Source organism: Pollicipes pollicipes, unplaced genomic scaffold (genome assembly GCF_011947565.3).
Source record: "Pollicipes pollicipes isolate AB1234 unplaced genomic scaffold, Ppol_2.1 Scaffold_7262;HRSCAF=8765_pilon_pilon_pilon, whole genome shotgun sequence".
Lineage (NCBI taxonomy): Eukaryota > Metazoa > Arthropoda > Thecostraca > Pollicipedomorpha > Pollicipedidae > Pollicipes > Pollicipes pollicipes.
This window is the reverse complement of record NW_023597055.1, coordinates 15479849-15494299: the sequence shown is the minus strand read 5'-3', so window position 1 is coordinate 15494299 and position 14451 is coordinate 15479849. Positions and strand designations below refer to the sequence as shown.

Here is a 14451-nt window from a genome sequence, read left to right as displayed (position 1 = left end):
ACTGGTTGACCTCCGAACATCGCGCCGTTCGCCGATGGGGAAGTGCCGCCCATGCAGCAGAATCCTTCACACGCTCAGCAGGATCAACTCGGCCCGGTCTAGGCCCGTGGACATGGAGTCCCGACCGAGCACGGGCCCGCTTGTTTACATGGAACAGGAGCAAGGTCACGCCCGGTTCGTTAACCAACTTGAAAGAAACATGGGTTCTTTTCTACTGGAGTACAGCTGGATATTTGGTTTGATTAAAACGCAGCTCGTGACAACGACAAGCTGATTTCCCATGTAGGCACGATGCAATGATCGTTTTGTTCACGTGCATAGTACGGCATAATGCAATATGGATCCAGGATCGACAAAACGTCAGACTAGAAAAACAAAAGGTTTTCAAAAATGTTCTAGCGATGGTATGGATTACTCATGTTGTTGCAATACTGCTCGAAGAAGGAGCTTGTTACATCTATTTCTTAGGTGAAAATGAAAACCCACAGAGGCATCAAACATGAAGAGATTAGTGCTCAGGCCGCAGACAGATGTTTGTTGGATTTTCCACCTAACTCGAAATGGAAAAATGCTGACATCCGGGATGGGTCACAGAAGTAGCGAATTGATCATTGACATTGAACCCTACCATTAAGGTAGTACAGTTCGTATCAATTAGAAATAACATGACATAAGCGGCTATCATCGCACTAGCCAGAACAAAAATTACTCAGGCTGGAAAGTGTTTTTAAAAAAATTTCGCGCAGCAAAACTAACAGAATAGGAATCTTTCAGTAAAAAGACCAGTAAGTCGCCAAGTGCGGTGTGTGACAACCAAGGCAACCAGTGTGTGAGCTGCCAGTTGTTAAGTAGCGCCAAGAACGGAGCATGTTTATTCCCAGTACGAACTAACAAACTGGACAATTTTGACGATCTGCACTAGCGGCTTTCGTCTATGCGTTGGAACGCCCACCTTTCCGGACATTTTACAGATATTTGAAGAGTCTTCCCCAGGACCTCAGCTGGCTCTCCGCTGAAGGACAAGTGCACTATCACACAACTCATCCAGGCCGGCGCACTAAAGTGCTCCTCCTCGGCGGGCCCGAGTGCTCGCCCGCGAGTCCCTCGATGGTGTCTGCGATCCGCGAGCGAGGTACCAGGCAAGAGCCAAATTCCAAGGGAGACCGCGGGCCGGAAGCAGTGATAGCGGTGTCTTCTTTTGGCAGGGGCGGCCGTGATGCCTAAGTCGACACTGATTTGATTAACTCCTGTCCCAGTGGCTCGTCGGCTTCTAACGCAGGCCATTAACAACATGGTGTGCCGCACAATGTTTGTCAGCTTATGGCACCGGCTCAAATGCAGCCGGCTGTTGTTGTTCAATGGGAGTACTCTATTCGTCGTGTGCCTTATAGGAGCTTTCCGACATTGGTATGGGGTTTTGAACTGAAATGGCCATATTGAAGACCTTTTGATGCAGCTCACAGCCATGTCCTTTTTAAACATAAATCCAATGCTTCCTGAACTTAGAGGCCACAAAGATGTGGGAGTGTAAGTATAGGGGAGTATTTCAAGATCATCACTGGCATTCATGGCGTCATAATAACATCATTCAAATTCCGCCATTCCATAAGCCATGCAGCGATCAAGGTCAACAAAAATATAATGGTCGAGTTGTTCATAGCCGGCGTTCGTGAGCACGATTTTCAGATGTAACGAATGTCAATTGGCGCTCAAACCGTGTTTGCACAGCAAGATGACGTCATCAAACAATGACGTAACGAATAGCGTATTTACAAAACAGGGAAATTATGCTGTCCAGAGCAGCATGTTCTACTTCGAAGTACACCAATAATCATAAGTGAGCTTGTTTCATCATATCTGATGCTTGCTTCAATATTTTATAGATGGGGTAATATAATATAATAAAGATATATAATAAAGATATTTTATTCCATTTAACAGGCTTCTTGGCTCGTGACATAACCTGCCATATGACGTTGACAGTTTCTAGGACTGACTTCATCTGCATCGAAATGGCATCGGGGGTGAAAGTTTGATTCAATCAGTCATTTAGCGATCAGCCACCTGCGCTGCAGGTCTGGCTTTACATATCTAAAGCATGGAGTTTTTCAGCTCTGTTCAGCTTCCAACGGCGGATCGACACTGAGTCTATTTTAAGGGGTTTTTACTAGCTTTTCGGATGTTTATCAGTTTACGAGATGCATCCGATATGCAGCACTGATTTTCCCGCGGTGGAATATCGCCCGATTTGAGAAATTATTTTATTTGGCCAGGGCTGTTACCGGCTTATTTTGGCCTTCAGAAGATTTCATGTTATCATGCTTCTTCGGCGAGCATTCACCGGGCTACAGGACTAATTTATCTTACATTTCTTGCCTTAAAAACTGGACTGCTTTAGTTATTGAGCCCTCAGCTCGCGAAGGCTTGCAACCGTAAAACAAACGAGCTTTACCCGCGATGTGACATTAGCAGTTCACTGAGCTGACCTCACCTGCCCTGGGGCGTGGCCCGTTACCTGGGAGCGGAAGGCAGTCCGGGATCTCCTGCGGGGACCAGTTTCCGCGAGGGTCACAGGTGGAGGTCACGGCGTCAAGGCCATTGCCGAAACTGTAGCCGGGCAGGCAGACATAGGTCACCTCCGTCCCCACTCGGCTTCCGCTGCCTGCAACACAGCGAATAACGGTTACGGGACACGGGACTAAAACACGTGCAACGTGCATTCGCCCACGGCAGCACGACGGCGCTTCCATTCGGGAGTTTTGCTGTTGTCAAAAGTGAAACGATGCACGCTAACCTGTGCATATTTAACCTGTCTGTGATACAGAGCGTTGTTATATGGCTATGCAGTTGCGGTTATGAACGCCATTCCTGTCTATGCTACAGAGTGCCGCTATGTCGTAATACAGTTGCGGTTATACACGCCATCACTGTCTGTGCTACAGAGTGCCGTTATGTAGTTATACAGTTGCAGTTATAAACGCCATCCCTGCCTGTGCTACACAGTGTCGTTACATGGTTGTACAGTCGCGGTTATAAACGCCACCCCTGCCTGTGCTGCAGAGTGTCGTTATATGGTTGTACAGTTGCGGCTATAGACGCCATCCCTGCCTGTGCTGCAGAGTGTCGTTACATGGCTGTACAGTCGCGGTTATAAGCGCCATCCCTGCCGTGCTGCAGAGTGTCGTTACATGGTTGTACAGTCGCGGCTATAGACGCCATCCCTGCCTGTGCTGCAGAGTGTCGTTACATGGCTGTACAGTCGCGGTTATAAGCGCCATCCCTGCCTGTGCTGCAGAGTGTCGTTACATGGTTGTACAGTCGCGGCTATAAACGCCGTCCCCGTCTACGCTGCGGATTGCCCTTATATGGTTATAAAGTTGTAGCCATACACATCATCCCTGTTTGTGCTACAGACTGTAGTTATGAGGTGTAGTCTAACACCATTATTGACTCCCCACGAACAGGAGCGGCGATCCGCTGAGACGCCGCTGTCTAACGGAGGAAGAACAGCTACGCCGTCAAAATGAAGCCAAACGCTCAGCGCGAGGGGTTACCACTGAGCGATGTGAAACCCCCGTCAGTGCTAAATCGCGGTGCGAGCGTGAAAAACAGTTGAGTTTTTATTTAGAGCTGCGTATCATCCATGAAATAAATCATTCATCTAACGCTGTTCAAAGTTGGGACACCTCAAGGTCGGACTCTTGTCCGATGCCAGCGCCGCACAAGTGGGTTTCGCCCACGGGCGTTGCGAGTGGGGGAAACGAGTTGATGACGACGACAGCGGTGGGAGTTCGTGCATCCGTCTCTGGCAAACGGTAAGCAAAGCTAGGCCTTGCCATGCCACATAACGGCTCAGAGTATGGCGCTGCAACCGCAGTATTTGCGTGCCTTAAGCAGTGAGAAACAGCAAATTGGAAGCAAGACCTAGCTCATCGATGTTTCTGTGACCAATGCCGTGCCATCGACCCACGTCATTTTTCACTTGCAGTTTTACTACTACGGTTGTGGCAACCGCCGCTCGCTATCAAACCGAAAATTGATCGCGATCTTCTGGAAATCACTTCATGTTTCTTGACCGCGTCGGTCCAATACACCAAAAACATAAATACGGTGTTTGTAAAATGTTTCGGGTCCTAGCCAGTCTCGTAATTGCCGGTTGGTAATCATTTCTAGTGTTGTTTGAAGCCAGATGCATAAGTAATCGACTAAAACATAAAAAACATGGCTTAGGTGAAAACCATCATATCTAAGAATGACCTCACGCCTATGGTGAACTTTAAATCTATGAAATGCTGTCATCTATCAAACATTCTTTTCTTGCTTCGCAATACGTAAAGTTAGATCTTTGCTGGCGATATAATCAAGATAAAAAGACCACACCGATTCTCCAACGGGTCATCCGTATTTCGCTAGTCCCAACTCATATTACAAGCTGTGTTCGTAAATGTTCGAAGCTCATATGTCACTATTACCCAAAAACCACATACCCGTATCATCACCTCACACACTCTCGCCCCCGGCCCTCGCGCGGGCCGACCTCGGCACAGGTTACGCCGCGTTGACCTCAGCCGGCCCAACCAATCACCACGCTCCACGTATTCGCGTGGCGGTTGGGTTTCAAACCAATCAGAGACCTGCTCCGGCCGCGCCGGGCCAAATGCGGGACAGGGCAGAGCCGGGCGTCGGTTAACTCAACCGCACAAAATCACGATATTGACACCCAACACGCCCATTTGCGCTCGCGTTGCAGCCAACGGGTGGGGCCGGGGTTAAGCTGGCTCCTGTACTCGGGTAGGGCTTGGGCCAGGCTGGTTCGAATACCCGGGTGGGGCCGGGGTTAAGCTGGCTCTTGTACTCGGGTAGGGCTTGGGCCAAGCTGGCTCTAATACCCGGGTAAGGCCGGGGTTAAGCTGGCTCTTGTACTCGGGTAGGGCTTGGGCAAGCTGGCTCTAATGCCCGGGTAAGGCCGGGGTTAAGCTGGCTCTTGTACTCGGGTAGGGCTTGGGTCAAGCTGGCTCTAATGCCCGGGTGAGGCCGGGGTTAAGCTGGCTCTTGTACTCGGGTAGGGCTTGGGCCAGGCTGGTCCTAATACCCGGGTGGGGCCGGGGTTAAGCTGGCTCAGGGGCTTGTCCATGCATAATTGACTGCTACTTTGCCTCAGATCAGGCCTTCTCCGGACTCCCGTAATCCTGCCACTGATGCGCCGGGTTTAGAACATGTGAAGCAAGCAAAATACCGACCACGGACTGCGGCATACATGCTGCCACAAGGTGCCGTTCGACTTTGGACCATATGAGCCTGACGTGTAGAATTGTATAATAAGTTGCAGAAGTGCCTGAAGCGGAAAGCAGCCAAAACTTCAGTGTTTCGGTCGCTTCACTTTTTTGGCAGCGACCTGTAATTGCCGGCCAAGCCCATTCCAGGATGTAAGGATTGTTAGTCAGGCGACTCACCTGGTGACGAGGTCCCGCACGGTGCCGAACGGCGCCACTGGGGGCTCCACCGGGCATCTGTCCACTGGAATGACGAGCCAGAGCGGTCAGCGCGCTGGGCACGGTGCTCGCGTGCGGCTGGCTCTTCTCAGGCGCAGCAGGCATGATATGACACCACTTTTCGACCCGAGATGAGTGCCGAGCATTATTTCCGAAAATTTCGGAAGGACACTGGACCATCGACGGGGTGAGCCTGTGTGGTGCTGATCATATGTAATGATCTCTTCGTTTCAGGTCACATTCTATCAAAACAACCACCAGAAAGACCCTGGCGCGTGGTGTCATGCGTGAGGCGGCGTGGGCCGCTGAGTTGTTATGCCAGTCACCGCCTGCATCATCCTGACCCCAGACGTCCGCCGCTGACCCCAGACGTCCACCGCTGACCCCAGACGTCCGCCGTCGACCCCAGACGTCCGCCACTGACCCCAGACGCCCGCCGTCGACCCCAGACGTCCACCGCTGACCCCAGACGTCCGCCGCTGACCCCAGACGCCCGCCGCTGACAGCGACAATGATATCCAGCACCAGCCATGCCCAGAATATCGCAATACATGCTGTTTTTGCGCGCTGCCGCGTGTTCCCGCCTCAACCCACACGAACGTTGCCAGGGCTGCAAACAACAACCAGCCTGGCAGCGAAGGCGGCGCCATCGACCCGGCGGCAGCGCGCGAGCCGCTGACCTAGACAGCAGAGACCCCGCGTCGAGCCCGACTTGCGGCAGGGGGCGCCGGCCGTGCCCCTCTGGGCCCGGCAGCCAGCCCGGCTCAGGCAGTAGCCCGTGGTCCCGACGGGGTCGCGGCAGGCTGGAGCGCGAGTCACGGCTGGAACCAGACCCGACGGTCACGCAGCAGCTCGGTTGGCACAGGCAGCGGGGAATCACGCATGGGTCGACGGATGGATCGAAGGGTCACGAGGGAGTCGGAAACAGCGGTAAATCACGCATGGGTCGACAGACGGATCGAAGGGTCACAAGGGGGTCGGAGACAGTGGGAAATCACACATGGGTGGACGGATGGATCGAAGTGTCACGAGGGAATCGGAAACAGCGGGAAATCACGCATGGGTGGACGGATGGATCGAAGGGTCACGAGGGAGTCGGAAACAGCGGGAAATCACGCATGAGTCGACGGACGTATCGGAGTGTCGTGAGGGAGTCGGAAACAGCGGGAAATCACGCATGGGTGGACGGATGGATCGAAGGGTCGCGAGGGAGTCGGAAACAGCGGTAAATCACGCATGGGTCGACAGACGACCGAGGGTCACGAGGGAGGTCGGGAGACAACGAGAGGCGGGGGGGGGGGGGGAGATCGCGCCGCTGAAAACAATAAGCTAAGCATTTACATTTGAACTGAGAGTGACGTTGAAGAATCACGGCTGATGCCAACAGATCCCGTCCTTGTGAGCGGACCCAGCACCGACCGCGCCATCCTCATCCAACAACAAGCTTGGTGGCGCTCGCCTATCGCACGAAACATAAAAGGCTCCACCGCAAAATGCGCAATCTTGATCAGCCTTCACCCGAGCGCTGTCAGTCTGCGCTGACGCTATCCATTGTCAGGGGTCGCGGGCGAGAAAGCCTGCATTAGCGGCAGACAAGGTGCTTTAGTGTGGCGTAGCAGTTGACTGTACTTGCGCCCACTCGCACAACCCGGCCTCGGGTCCATATACCTGGACGGAGCTCCCGTGTCCGCTCCAGCGTGATCTGGGCTGATGGAGTCGTGTTAGTAATGCACTGTTAGTGCCAGGGTTCGCGGTGCATAAAAAAGCACAAAAACAGCAGACATGGGTACAGTGCATTGTGCAAATGTGGCTGATTTCGGAGGCAGAGGTTCAGCCTTCCCTCCATCTCATCCCTCCCTCGGGTAAAATATAACATCCACCCTCCGACGTTGCATGGACAGAAATTGGATAAGGCCCGTTTTCCCCCATCCCAACTCCCCGGAGCCACCTCCGCTCCTGAACGGTAAGGTTCAGTTCCCGGCTCACCAGCGTCGATAAGGCTTGGTAGGAGCGCCGTAGCCAGCGACCTGCCCTGCGACTCGGTCCCGGCCGCCGCCGCTCCACCGGAAGCTTCCGAACAGGCCAGCCAGGCCAAACAGAACACCAGCAGCACGCCCATGTCGGCCTGGTCGCACGGTCTGCAAGCATGTCCGCGCGCAGGGAGTATGTCAGCACTTACTCCCACGAGGGGCCTCAGAGAGTATGTCATCATTCACCCTCGACGAGGAGCCTCAGAGAGTATGTCATCATTCACCCCCGACGAGGAGCCTCAGAGAGTATGTCATCATTCACCCCCGACGAGGAGCCTCAGAGAGTATGTCATCATTCACCCCCGACGAGGAGCCTCAGAGAGTATGTCATCATTCACCCTCGACGAGGAGCATCAGAGAGTATGTCATCATTCACCCCAGACGAGGGGCCTCAGATAGTATGTCATCATTCACCCCCGACGGGATGCCTCAGAGAGTATATCATCATTCACACTCCGACGAGGAGCCTCTGGGAGTATGTCATCATTCACCCCCGACGAGGAGCCTCAGAGAGTATGTCATCATTCACTCCCGACGACATTTCCTCCCGTCGTGATGACTTCCCAATTGGGAGGCGCCCTTAAAGTGGTTGCGTTAGCACGTGAAAAAAGTTTTGTCTCCATGGTTTGGTTTGCTTTTTCTGAACACCACGTGACAGTGTCTGATCACTACGTCCGTTCATCGGATTGTATATAATCAGCCAGCTTTGCATTGCTTTGTTCCTTTTTTGTTTTATTGCCTCGAATGTTTTAAGGGTAATAGAGAAACTTCACGTAACCAGTTCGTAACGTAACAACACGAGCATTACAGCCATTTACGCTCAGCCACCAGATAAAGTCTGTAGCAGAGTTCATCCTCAGAGGCTCTTCCATATCCATTCCCCGCGTGTTATTTTACCTCATGATGATGTAACCCTGTAAAATGCTATAAGATTAGGTGTCCAAGGTCAAGCCCGATCAAGCATGTAAAAATGTTTGAAATGTCAAAATGTTTCCGGGAGCATCGACGCTTCCAGATGTGATTGGAAACGCTAGGTCATTTAACTAGCCATTTCATGCAGTTTTCAGTACCATTCTCCGCTCGTTTCAAGGACGTTTTGCTTACAACAGAAACCTGTAAGGCTCTGTTTTTCGGTGATGGTGGGAAAAAAAAGTTTGTCCGGCGGGGATCAACGCACGGTGGTCCCGGCTGTCGCAGTCGATCACCAGGCAGGGTTTTCGCAGGGTCATTCTCGCTATCTGAACCAGACGACTGCATGCTACCATCTCCAATCTAGACCAAATTTTCAAAGTGAGATTATCTCGTGCTCTGATCATCACTTTTAAGCTTTTAGAACTCTGCGGCCATCAACGGACAACTCTGCGTTGTCCGTTCGCTGGTGATTTCAGGAAGTGGCATAGCGATGAAAATGCGCCCTGTAGAAACGACATAACTCCAGCAACAAGGGCATACTTCGTTACCGGAAAAATTGTAATTTGAGTAGTTAATGTCATGCTCTTAGTGGTGAGGTAGCAAGGGTATGAGAAAGATGGCACCAATACTGGATTGGTATACCTTTTCACCACAAAAATTAAAATTACAAAACTCAAGACGCCTTCCAAGAATTACGGACCCCTATTTTCGATATTTTCATTGAAATATGCGTCGAAAGCCGTCACTACAAATTGGTGACTCGCTTGTCACTCGCGCGGCGCGGATACGATCACATCCGGTCAGGGTGGCATGGAGCAACGCTTCCGCTGGGTGGGACCCTCGAACCTCCCAGTCCTCTTCCGCCCGGCATGGCTCCACTGGTTCGACTCCTCCTCACTCCATTTGCTCTCCATGTGAGTGCTGCGCTGGGATCGTAAAGCACATGGGACAAAAGCGTACGTGAATACGGTTGGTTTATCTCTAGACCGGTAAGTGCTCATTGGAAGCGACCGGTAAGGCCAGCAAGACCTCTGGACCAGTAATCGGTCATTGTAAACGACGCTGTTCGGAGCTATGACGGTGATGAATATTGCCTATGTCTCGAAATCTTTTAAAACTATTTTCCACTGACCATAGCAAGGTCATTTCATCCAAAGCAGACAGCCGTTTGTAAGTGGGGCTGTCAACGCAGCGGGGGCCAGCAGTTGGTTACATAATGGGGTTTGATATCGTTAATAATGTGTGATGAATCCACAGGGAAGGCATATGAAAAAGTGGTGCATATTTTGTAGATTGGTGAAACGCACTATCACCGCAATGTGTGAATGGAACGCAATGACGCGGGCAAGGCCATGGAGATCACCTGCTTCTGCATTGCAGCGACGAGTGGCGCGGGCATTTTAACGTAATCGGAGGCCCCTGGGCCATGCGACGAAGCACAGAAGCGGTTTGTAAGCTGCTGCTTCAGTTTACTGAGTGTGCGAGTCAACGGGACGCGTGCACGCGCTGTCGAGTAACGCGTTATTGAAAGCAAGTTTCCATGGAAACACACACCCAAAACACACACCGCAATCAGCTAGCCTCCGGCCTTATTTGTCATCTGGCATGTTCTTAAAGCTCTTGAAAGATGTTTCTGGTGATGTTTCGAAGGCGGCTGCACGCATCGTATCTCTTGGTCATAAGACGTTAAACTGTCCTCTTTTGTTGGTCGGTGCACCAAACAGAACTTGACATAAAATAAATTGCATTTCTCGTCACCGTTATGCATTCCTGAGTGGCTGAAATGAAGACATTTTTCAAATTTCCCGTCGTATCTCGAAGCTTCATCTCGGATGACTAGGTAATAATTTTGGAGAATTTTCCCAAAATAACTGTCATTCAGTCATCATCAGCATCATGTGGTCAAAAAGAAGTGAACCATTGGAATGGACTGACAAACGGAGTTGTAGAAAGTCCGCTCTAATAACATTCAAAAACCGTTTGGATAAGTTCTATCGGTCTAAAGATCTCATCTATAGCTCAGTTTACGTAAGTCAGGTGATTAGGTTTGAGAATGTGTATGGAACCTGAGATAGGCCAACCTTGATGGGGTTCTTGGGGCTCTTTGGTGGTCGGGCATCTTTATGTCTTTATGTCTTTATGTCATTATGTCTTTATAGCTTTGTTTGGAATCCGTGCAATATAGTGGTGCTTTCGCATTGCCATGATGGATTTCGTCACGGTAGTAATAAACTCGGCAGCACTCTGACTGACGGTGATTGGGCAGGATCGGGGGGGGGGGGGGGGCTACCTGTTTAAATAAATTACATCAACTATTTTTTAAGCTTTCCAATCATTTTCTCAGAGTTGATGGTAAAGGAGCGCTGTCGCATTTTCCACGCAAACGCAAGCCATTGTTTAATGGACATACGTTTCGTGTGATCCAGGCCCACGATTGTGACGTCGTGGCCGATTGATTTCGCCACAAACCTCTAATTTTGGTGATGAATACAAACACACAATGAATGAGTGACACTGGCCTCTGCACGTGCGTGGCACGAGGCCGTGAGGCAGCCAATCGGGGAAATCCACCGGAGCGTCGTTTAGTTCGTATGCTTCTCACCGACTGATACAAGACCCAGAAGCGAACGGTAACATCTCATAAGCCTTTTGGTAATAGTCCACATCACTGTATTGCATTGGCCGCTTTATATTTAAATTTAAACGGGCTAGTCTCGGGCTAGTCTAGCTAGTCTCCACCTTTGTCCGGGTCCGTCCATCGACGATCACGCCCTTAATGCGGTGGGGTGTAGCTAGTCTCCACTTTTGTATTGATGATGTCAGATTTAGGATTCGATTTTCGAAGTTCGAAAAATGATTCCGAAAGTTGAGATACCTGATAAATGAGAAATGGTATTGAAGATGTAAATTTGTCAAGCGGGTTTTCGTGGTGGAAAAGTGTAAAAATCCGGTGACGGTGCCCTATAATGTACACTTTCGATTATAAGGCTCATTTGCATAATAACTATCAATCATGTCCGACTTCGTGCATAGCGTAGTGCGAAACATTTCTCGTGATTGAAACTTGCACGGCTTGCTCAATATTAACACGCGCCCGGGTGGCCGTTTGGATACCCTTCACTCGGGTGGACGGTCAGTTTGAGATCAACCTGAGATCATGACCCTAAATGACTCTGAGATCTCAGAAACTAAGACAGCTAAAGACACCAAATTCACAGAGTGTGCTGGTCTGCACGTGAACTCACTTACAAATTCTTATATTCCTAGGTAGTGACCTTTGGGGCAAATCAGGTCATACAAGGTCAAACTTCAGGGTGGTGTCTAACGTGCTCCCAGAACCTAGATAGCTGTTCCAAGCAGAAGATCAAATGCTCTTTAAGATCCGTGATCTTGTTTGATCCTCCGAAGGCCATGGTGACCAAATTCATACCAGACTGTTTTGAGTTTTGCACTTGAAAAGTGACAAAGATTAGGCTGGGCAGTATGTTCACTGACAATAAATGTTGACCTGACTCATTTTAGGTCAATGACCTTTTCTGACCTTTCTGGCCTTAAAGAAGTCCATGGAAAAGTATAACATAGTTCTTGTTGTCAATAAATTCGAAATGAATACCAGAAGCTACACCTTACCGCAAGCCCTGGAGTAATAAAGCGGGTTGGTTTTGACCCTGGTCTAACCTTATAACTGGCCCTCGGTCCATGGAATTTGTTCCTTCTCTTGTCGTGTTGCCTAAGAAGGCATTTCAAAGATGTATGGCTTTATTGAATGCTCCGTTGTTGCGGCATATTAAACGATTCCCGAGAAATTAACTTCGCTAAGTCCATGGCCTGACTTCGACCTGCCGTATGTCAGCGACCTTATAAGGTACATGCGAATTGTCAATACCAAACGGTCCGCTATTCAATTTTCCACAACTATGCAAAATTTGGCGCGGTTACGGCGCGCCAAATTCATCCACCAATCATTCAATCCACGCGCATCTACCACGAGCCTTGTGCATATCCTTTAGAATTTAGTAATGCTTTGAGTGTTTAAAAATGTTAGGATTCAGCAACGCAGTTATCACAACATGACAACACTTTTAGCCGTACCGTTGCGCTGAGTCTCAAACACAAGCGCTGCAATATTGTCAACATTTCTGCTCCTCTGCACTTGCTGTGGCTCAAAATGTACTTATCATATATCAATTTCCACCCCCTTCGAGAGCAATGAAAATGCGCGATATTCCCAAAAGCGTACACTAGCTCTTTAGCGTACTTACAACCCAGTAAGTTTATGGCACAAGTCAAGACATGGGAGATCATGCAGGAGCAGACGGCTCGTATTACTGCCCGCCGCAGGGACAGCGTGTGTGCCTGCCGGCTGCCTCTGTGGAAGGCCCGGACACGAAGCCTAGGCGCTGATTGCCAGTCCATAAAGTCAGGCACAGAGGTTCAGGCCCGGTCAGTTGCTCTCTGCGGCAGCAGGCTAGACGTCAGCACCAGGCGTGGCTAGTTGCCTGGTTAGAGTTTAGGGCCACGCCGCACGGCCATTTTGTTTAGTTGCCTGGTTACCTGTTTGCGAGCAGCAGTCCAGGCGTGAGAACCAGACGTGGTTGGTTACCTGTTTGAGACGTGAGAACCAGATGTGGTTAGTTACCTGCCTGAGACGTGAGAACCAGACGTGGTTGGTTACCTGTCAGACGTGAGAACCAGACGTGGTTGGTTACCTGTCAAACGTGAGAACCAGACGTGGTTGGTTACCCGTCAGACGTGAGAACCAGACGTAATTAGTCACCTGTGTGGGCAGCAGTCGGGACGCAGAAGCTGCCGGTCGCTCCTGTTCACCAAGTGAGACCTAACGCCAGGGTCGGCTCCTCTTCCCCTCCCCCTACCCACGCCCCCCGGGCAGTTCCGCCCCGAGCGCCCTACACCGGGGAGGACAGAGACGACCGGCCGGAGACGGCGCCGGATTGGGGTCACGCAAACACCAGGCGCGCTGGGCAGGGGCTCGGCGGACCAAATAGGCTTCAGGAGCCCACACGCATGACCATTAAACGATGTGTGCTCGCATTTAGAGCGCAGCTGCACTCGGAAGCCACGTGCCATGTCACGAGGAAATTAATGGGTCTCAGCTACGTCGTTCTCTAAGTGTGTTACGCTGGTGGTACGTGCAAGTGGTCGTATACTCGTACTCGTGATCTCATGAGGGTCTGGCATTAAACTAATAGGAAGGGCGTAGTGGCCGAGCGGTTGGGGCCTTCTTCCCCCGCATAGGACCGGGGTTTGAATTATGGATGTTTCTTAGTCCCTGAGCACTAATATGGACGCTGTATTCGCTGGAGCTTTATACAAAGCTGCGCATTGAAGAGCTTTTCGTTCCCTGCTCAAAGGAAAAGGCGGGGACGCCTTGATGTTGTCCAGCGCCTAACCACAAGACCTTGCGCCAGCCAGGTGTACGTGTAAGGTATGGAATCTGTCAGTGCTGCCTGGCTCGGAGGTCACGAATTAGCTGTGCGCGTCGAGACGCGAGTGGCGTGCACTGCAAAGCCCTGGGCAAACGGGCCGCCGACTCCACGTGCTTTCACGACAAATGCAGGCCCTGCAGCGCTAGCGGCAAACCAGAATACGGCCACGTTTTTATTCGATCCCCAGCTCATCTCGACCGCGGACGGGCTGCACCGCGCTCGCGCCTTCTCCCGACGCACTGCAAAAAGGGTCGTGTATTGGACAATGGGGTCACAAGGTGGCGATTTACGACCTTTCATGTCAGGAGTATCTTGTTGTGACCGTGGAGAAAATAAATGCTCGGACTATCGTGGACACGAGAGGCGTTAGTACGTAAGTGTACAATGTTTCGGCCAGGTAGCCTCACGGTCGTCGCCAGGTGCTATGGAGTCCTGAGAAGGACTGGGTGACTTTGGCTTTCAGCCATGGGCGCGGCACAGCTCGAGTTATGTCCTTGGAATCGCTTGGATTTGAGCCAGGATCGTCTGTTTGCCAATCCAGCTCTCTACTGACTGGCTAATCGGAAAGAA

General features: G+C 51.0%; 1 protein-coding gene across 1 annotated transcript; it reads right to left on the bottom strand.

Annotated features, from left to right (window-relative positions):
• Positions 1-5006: 5006 nt before the first annotated feature.
• On the bottom strand, positions 5007-13270 carry LOC119113488 (uncharacterized). The gene is made up of 5 exons (XM_037237794.1): positions 13212-13270; positions 7479-7630; positions 6173-6313; positions 5454-5517; positions 5007-5085 (listed from the first exon to the last, which is right to left on the bottom strand). Exons 2-5 carry the CDS (start codon positions 7609-7611, stop codon positions 5007-5009), a joined length of 417 nt encoding a protein of 138 aa, XP_037093689.1. The 5' UTR covers positions 7612-7630; positions 13212-13270.
• Positions 13271-14451: the final 1181 nt, after the last annotated feature.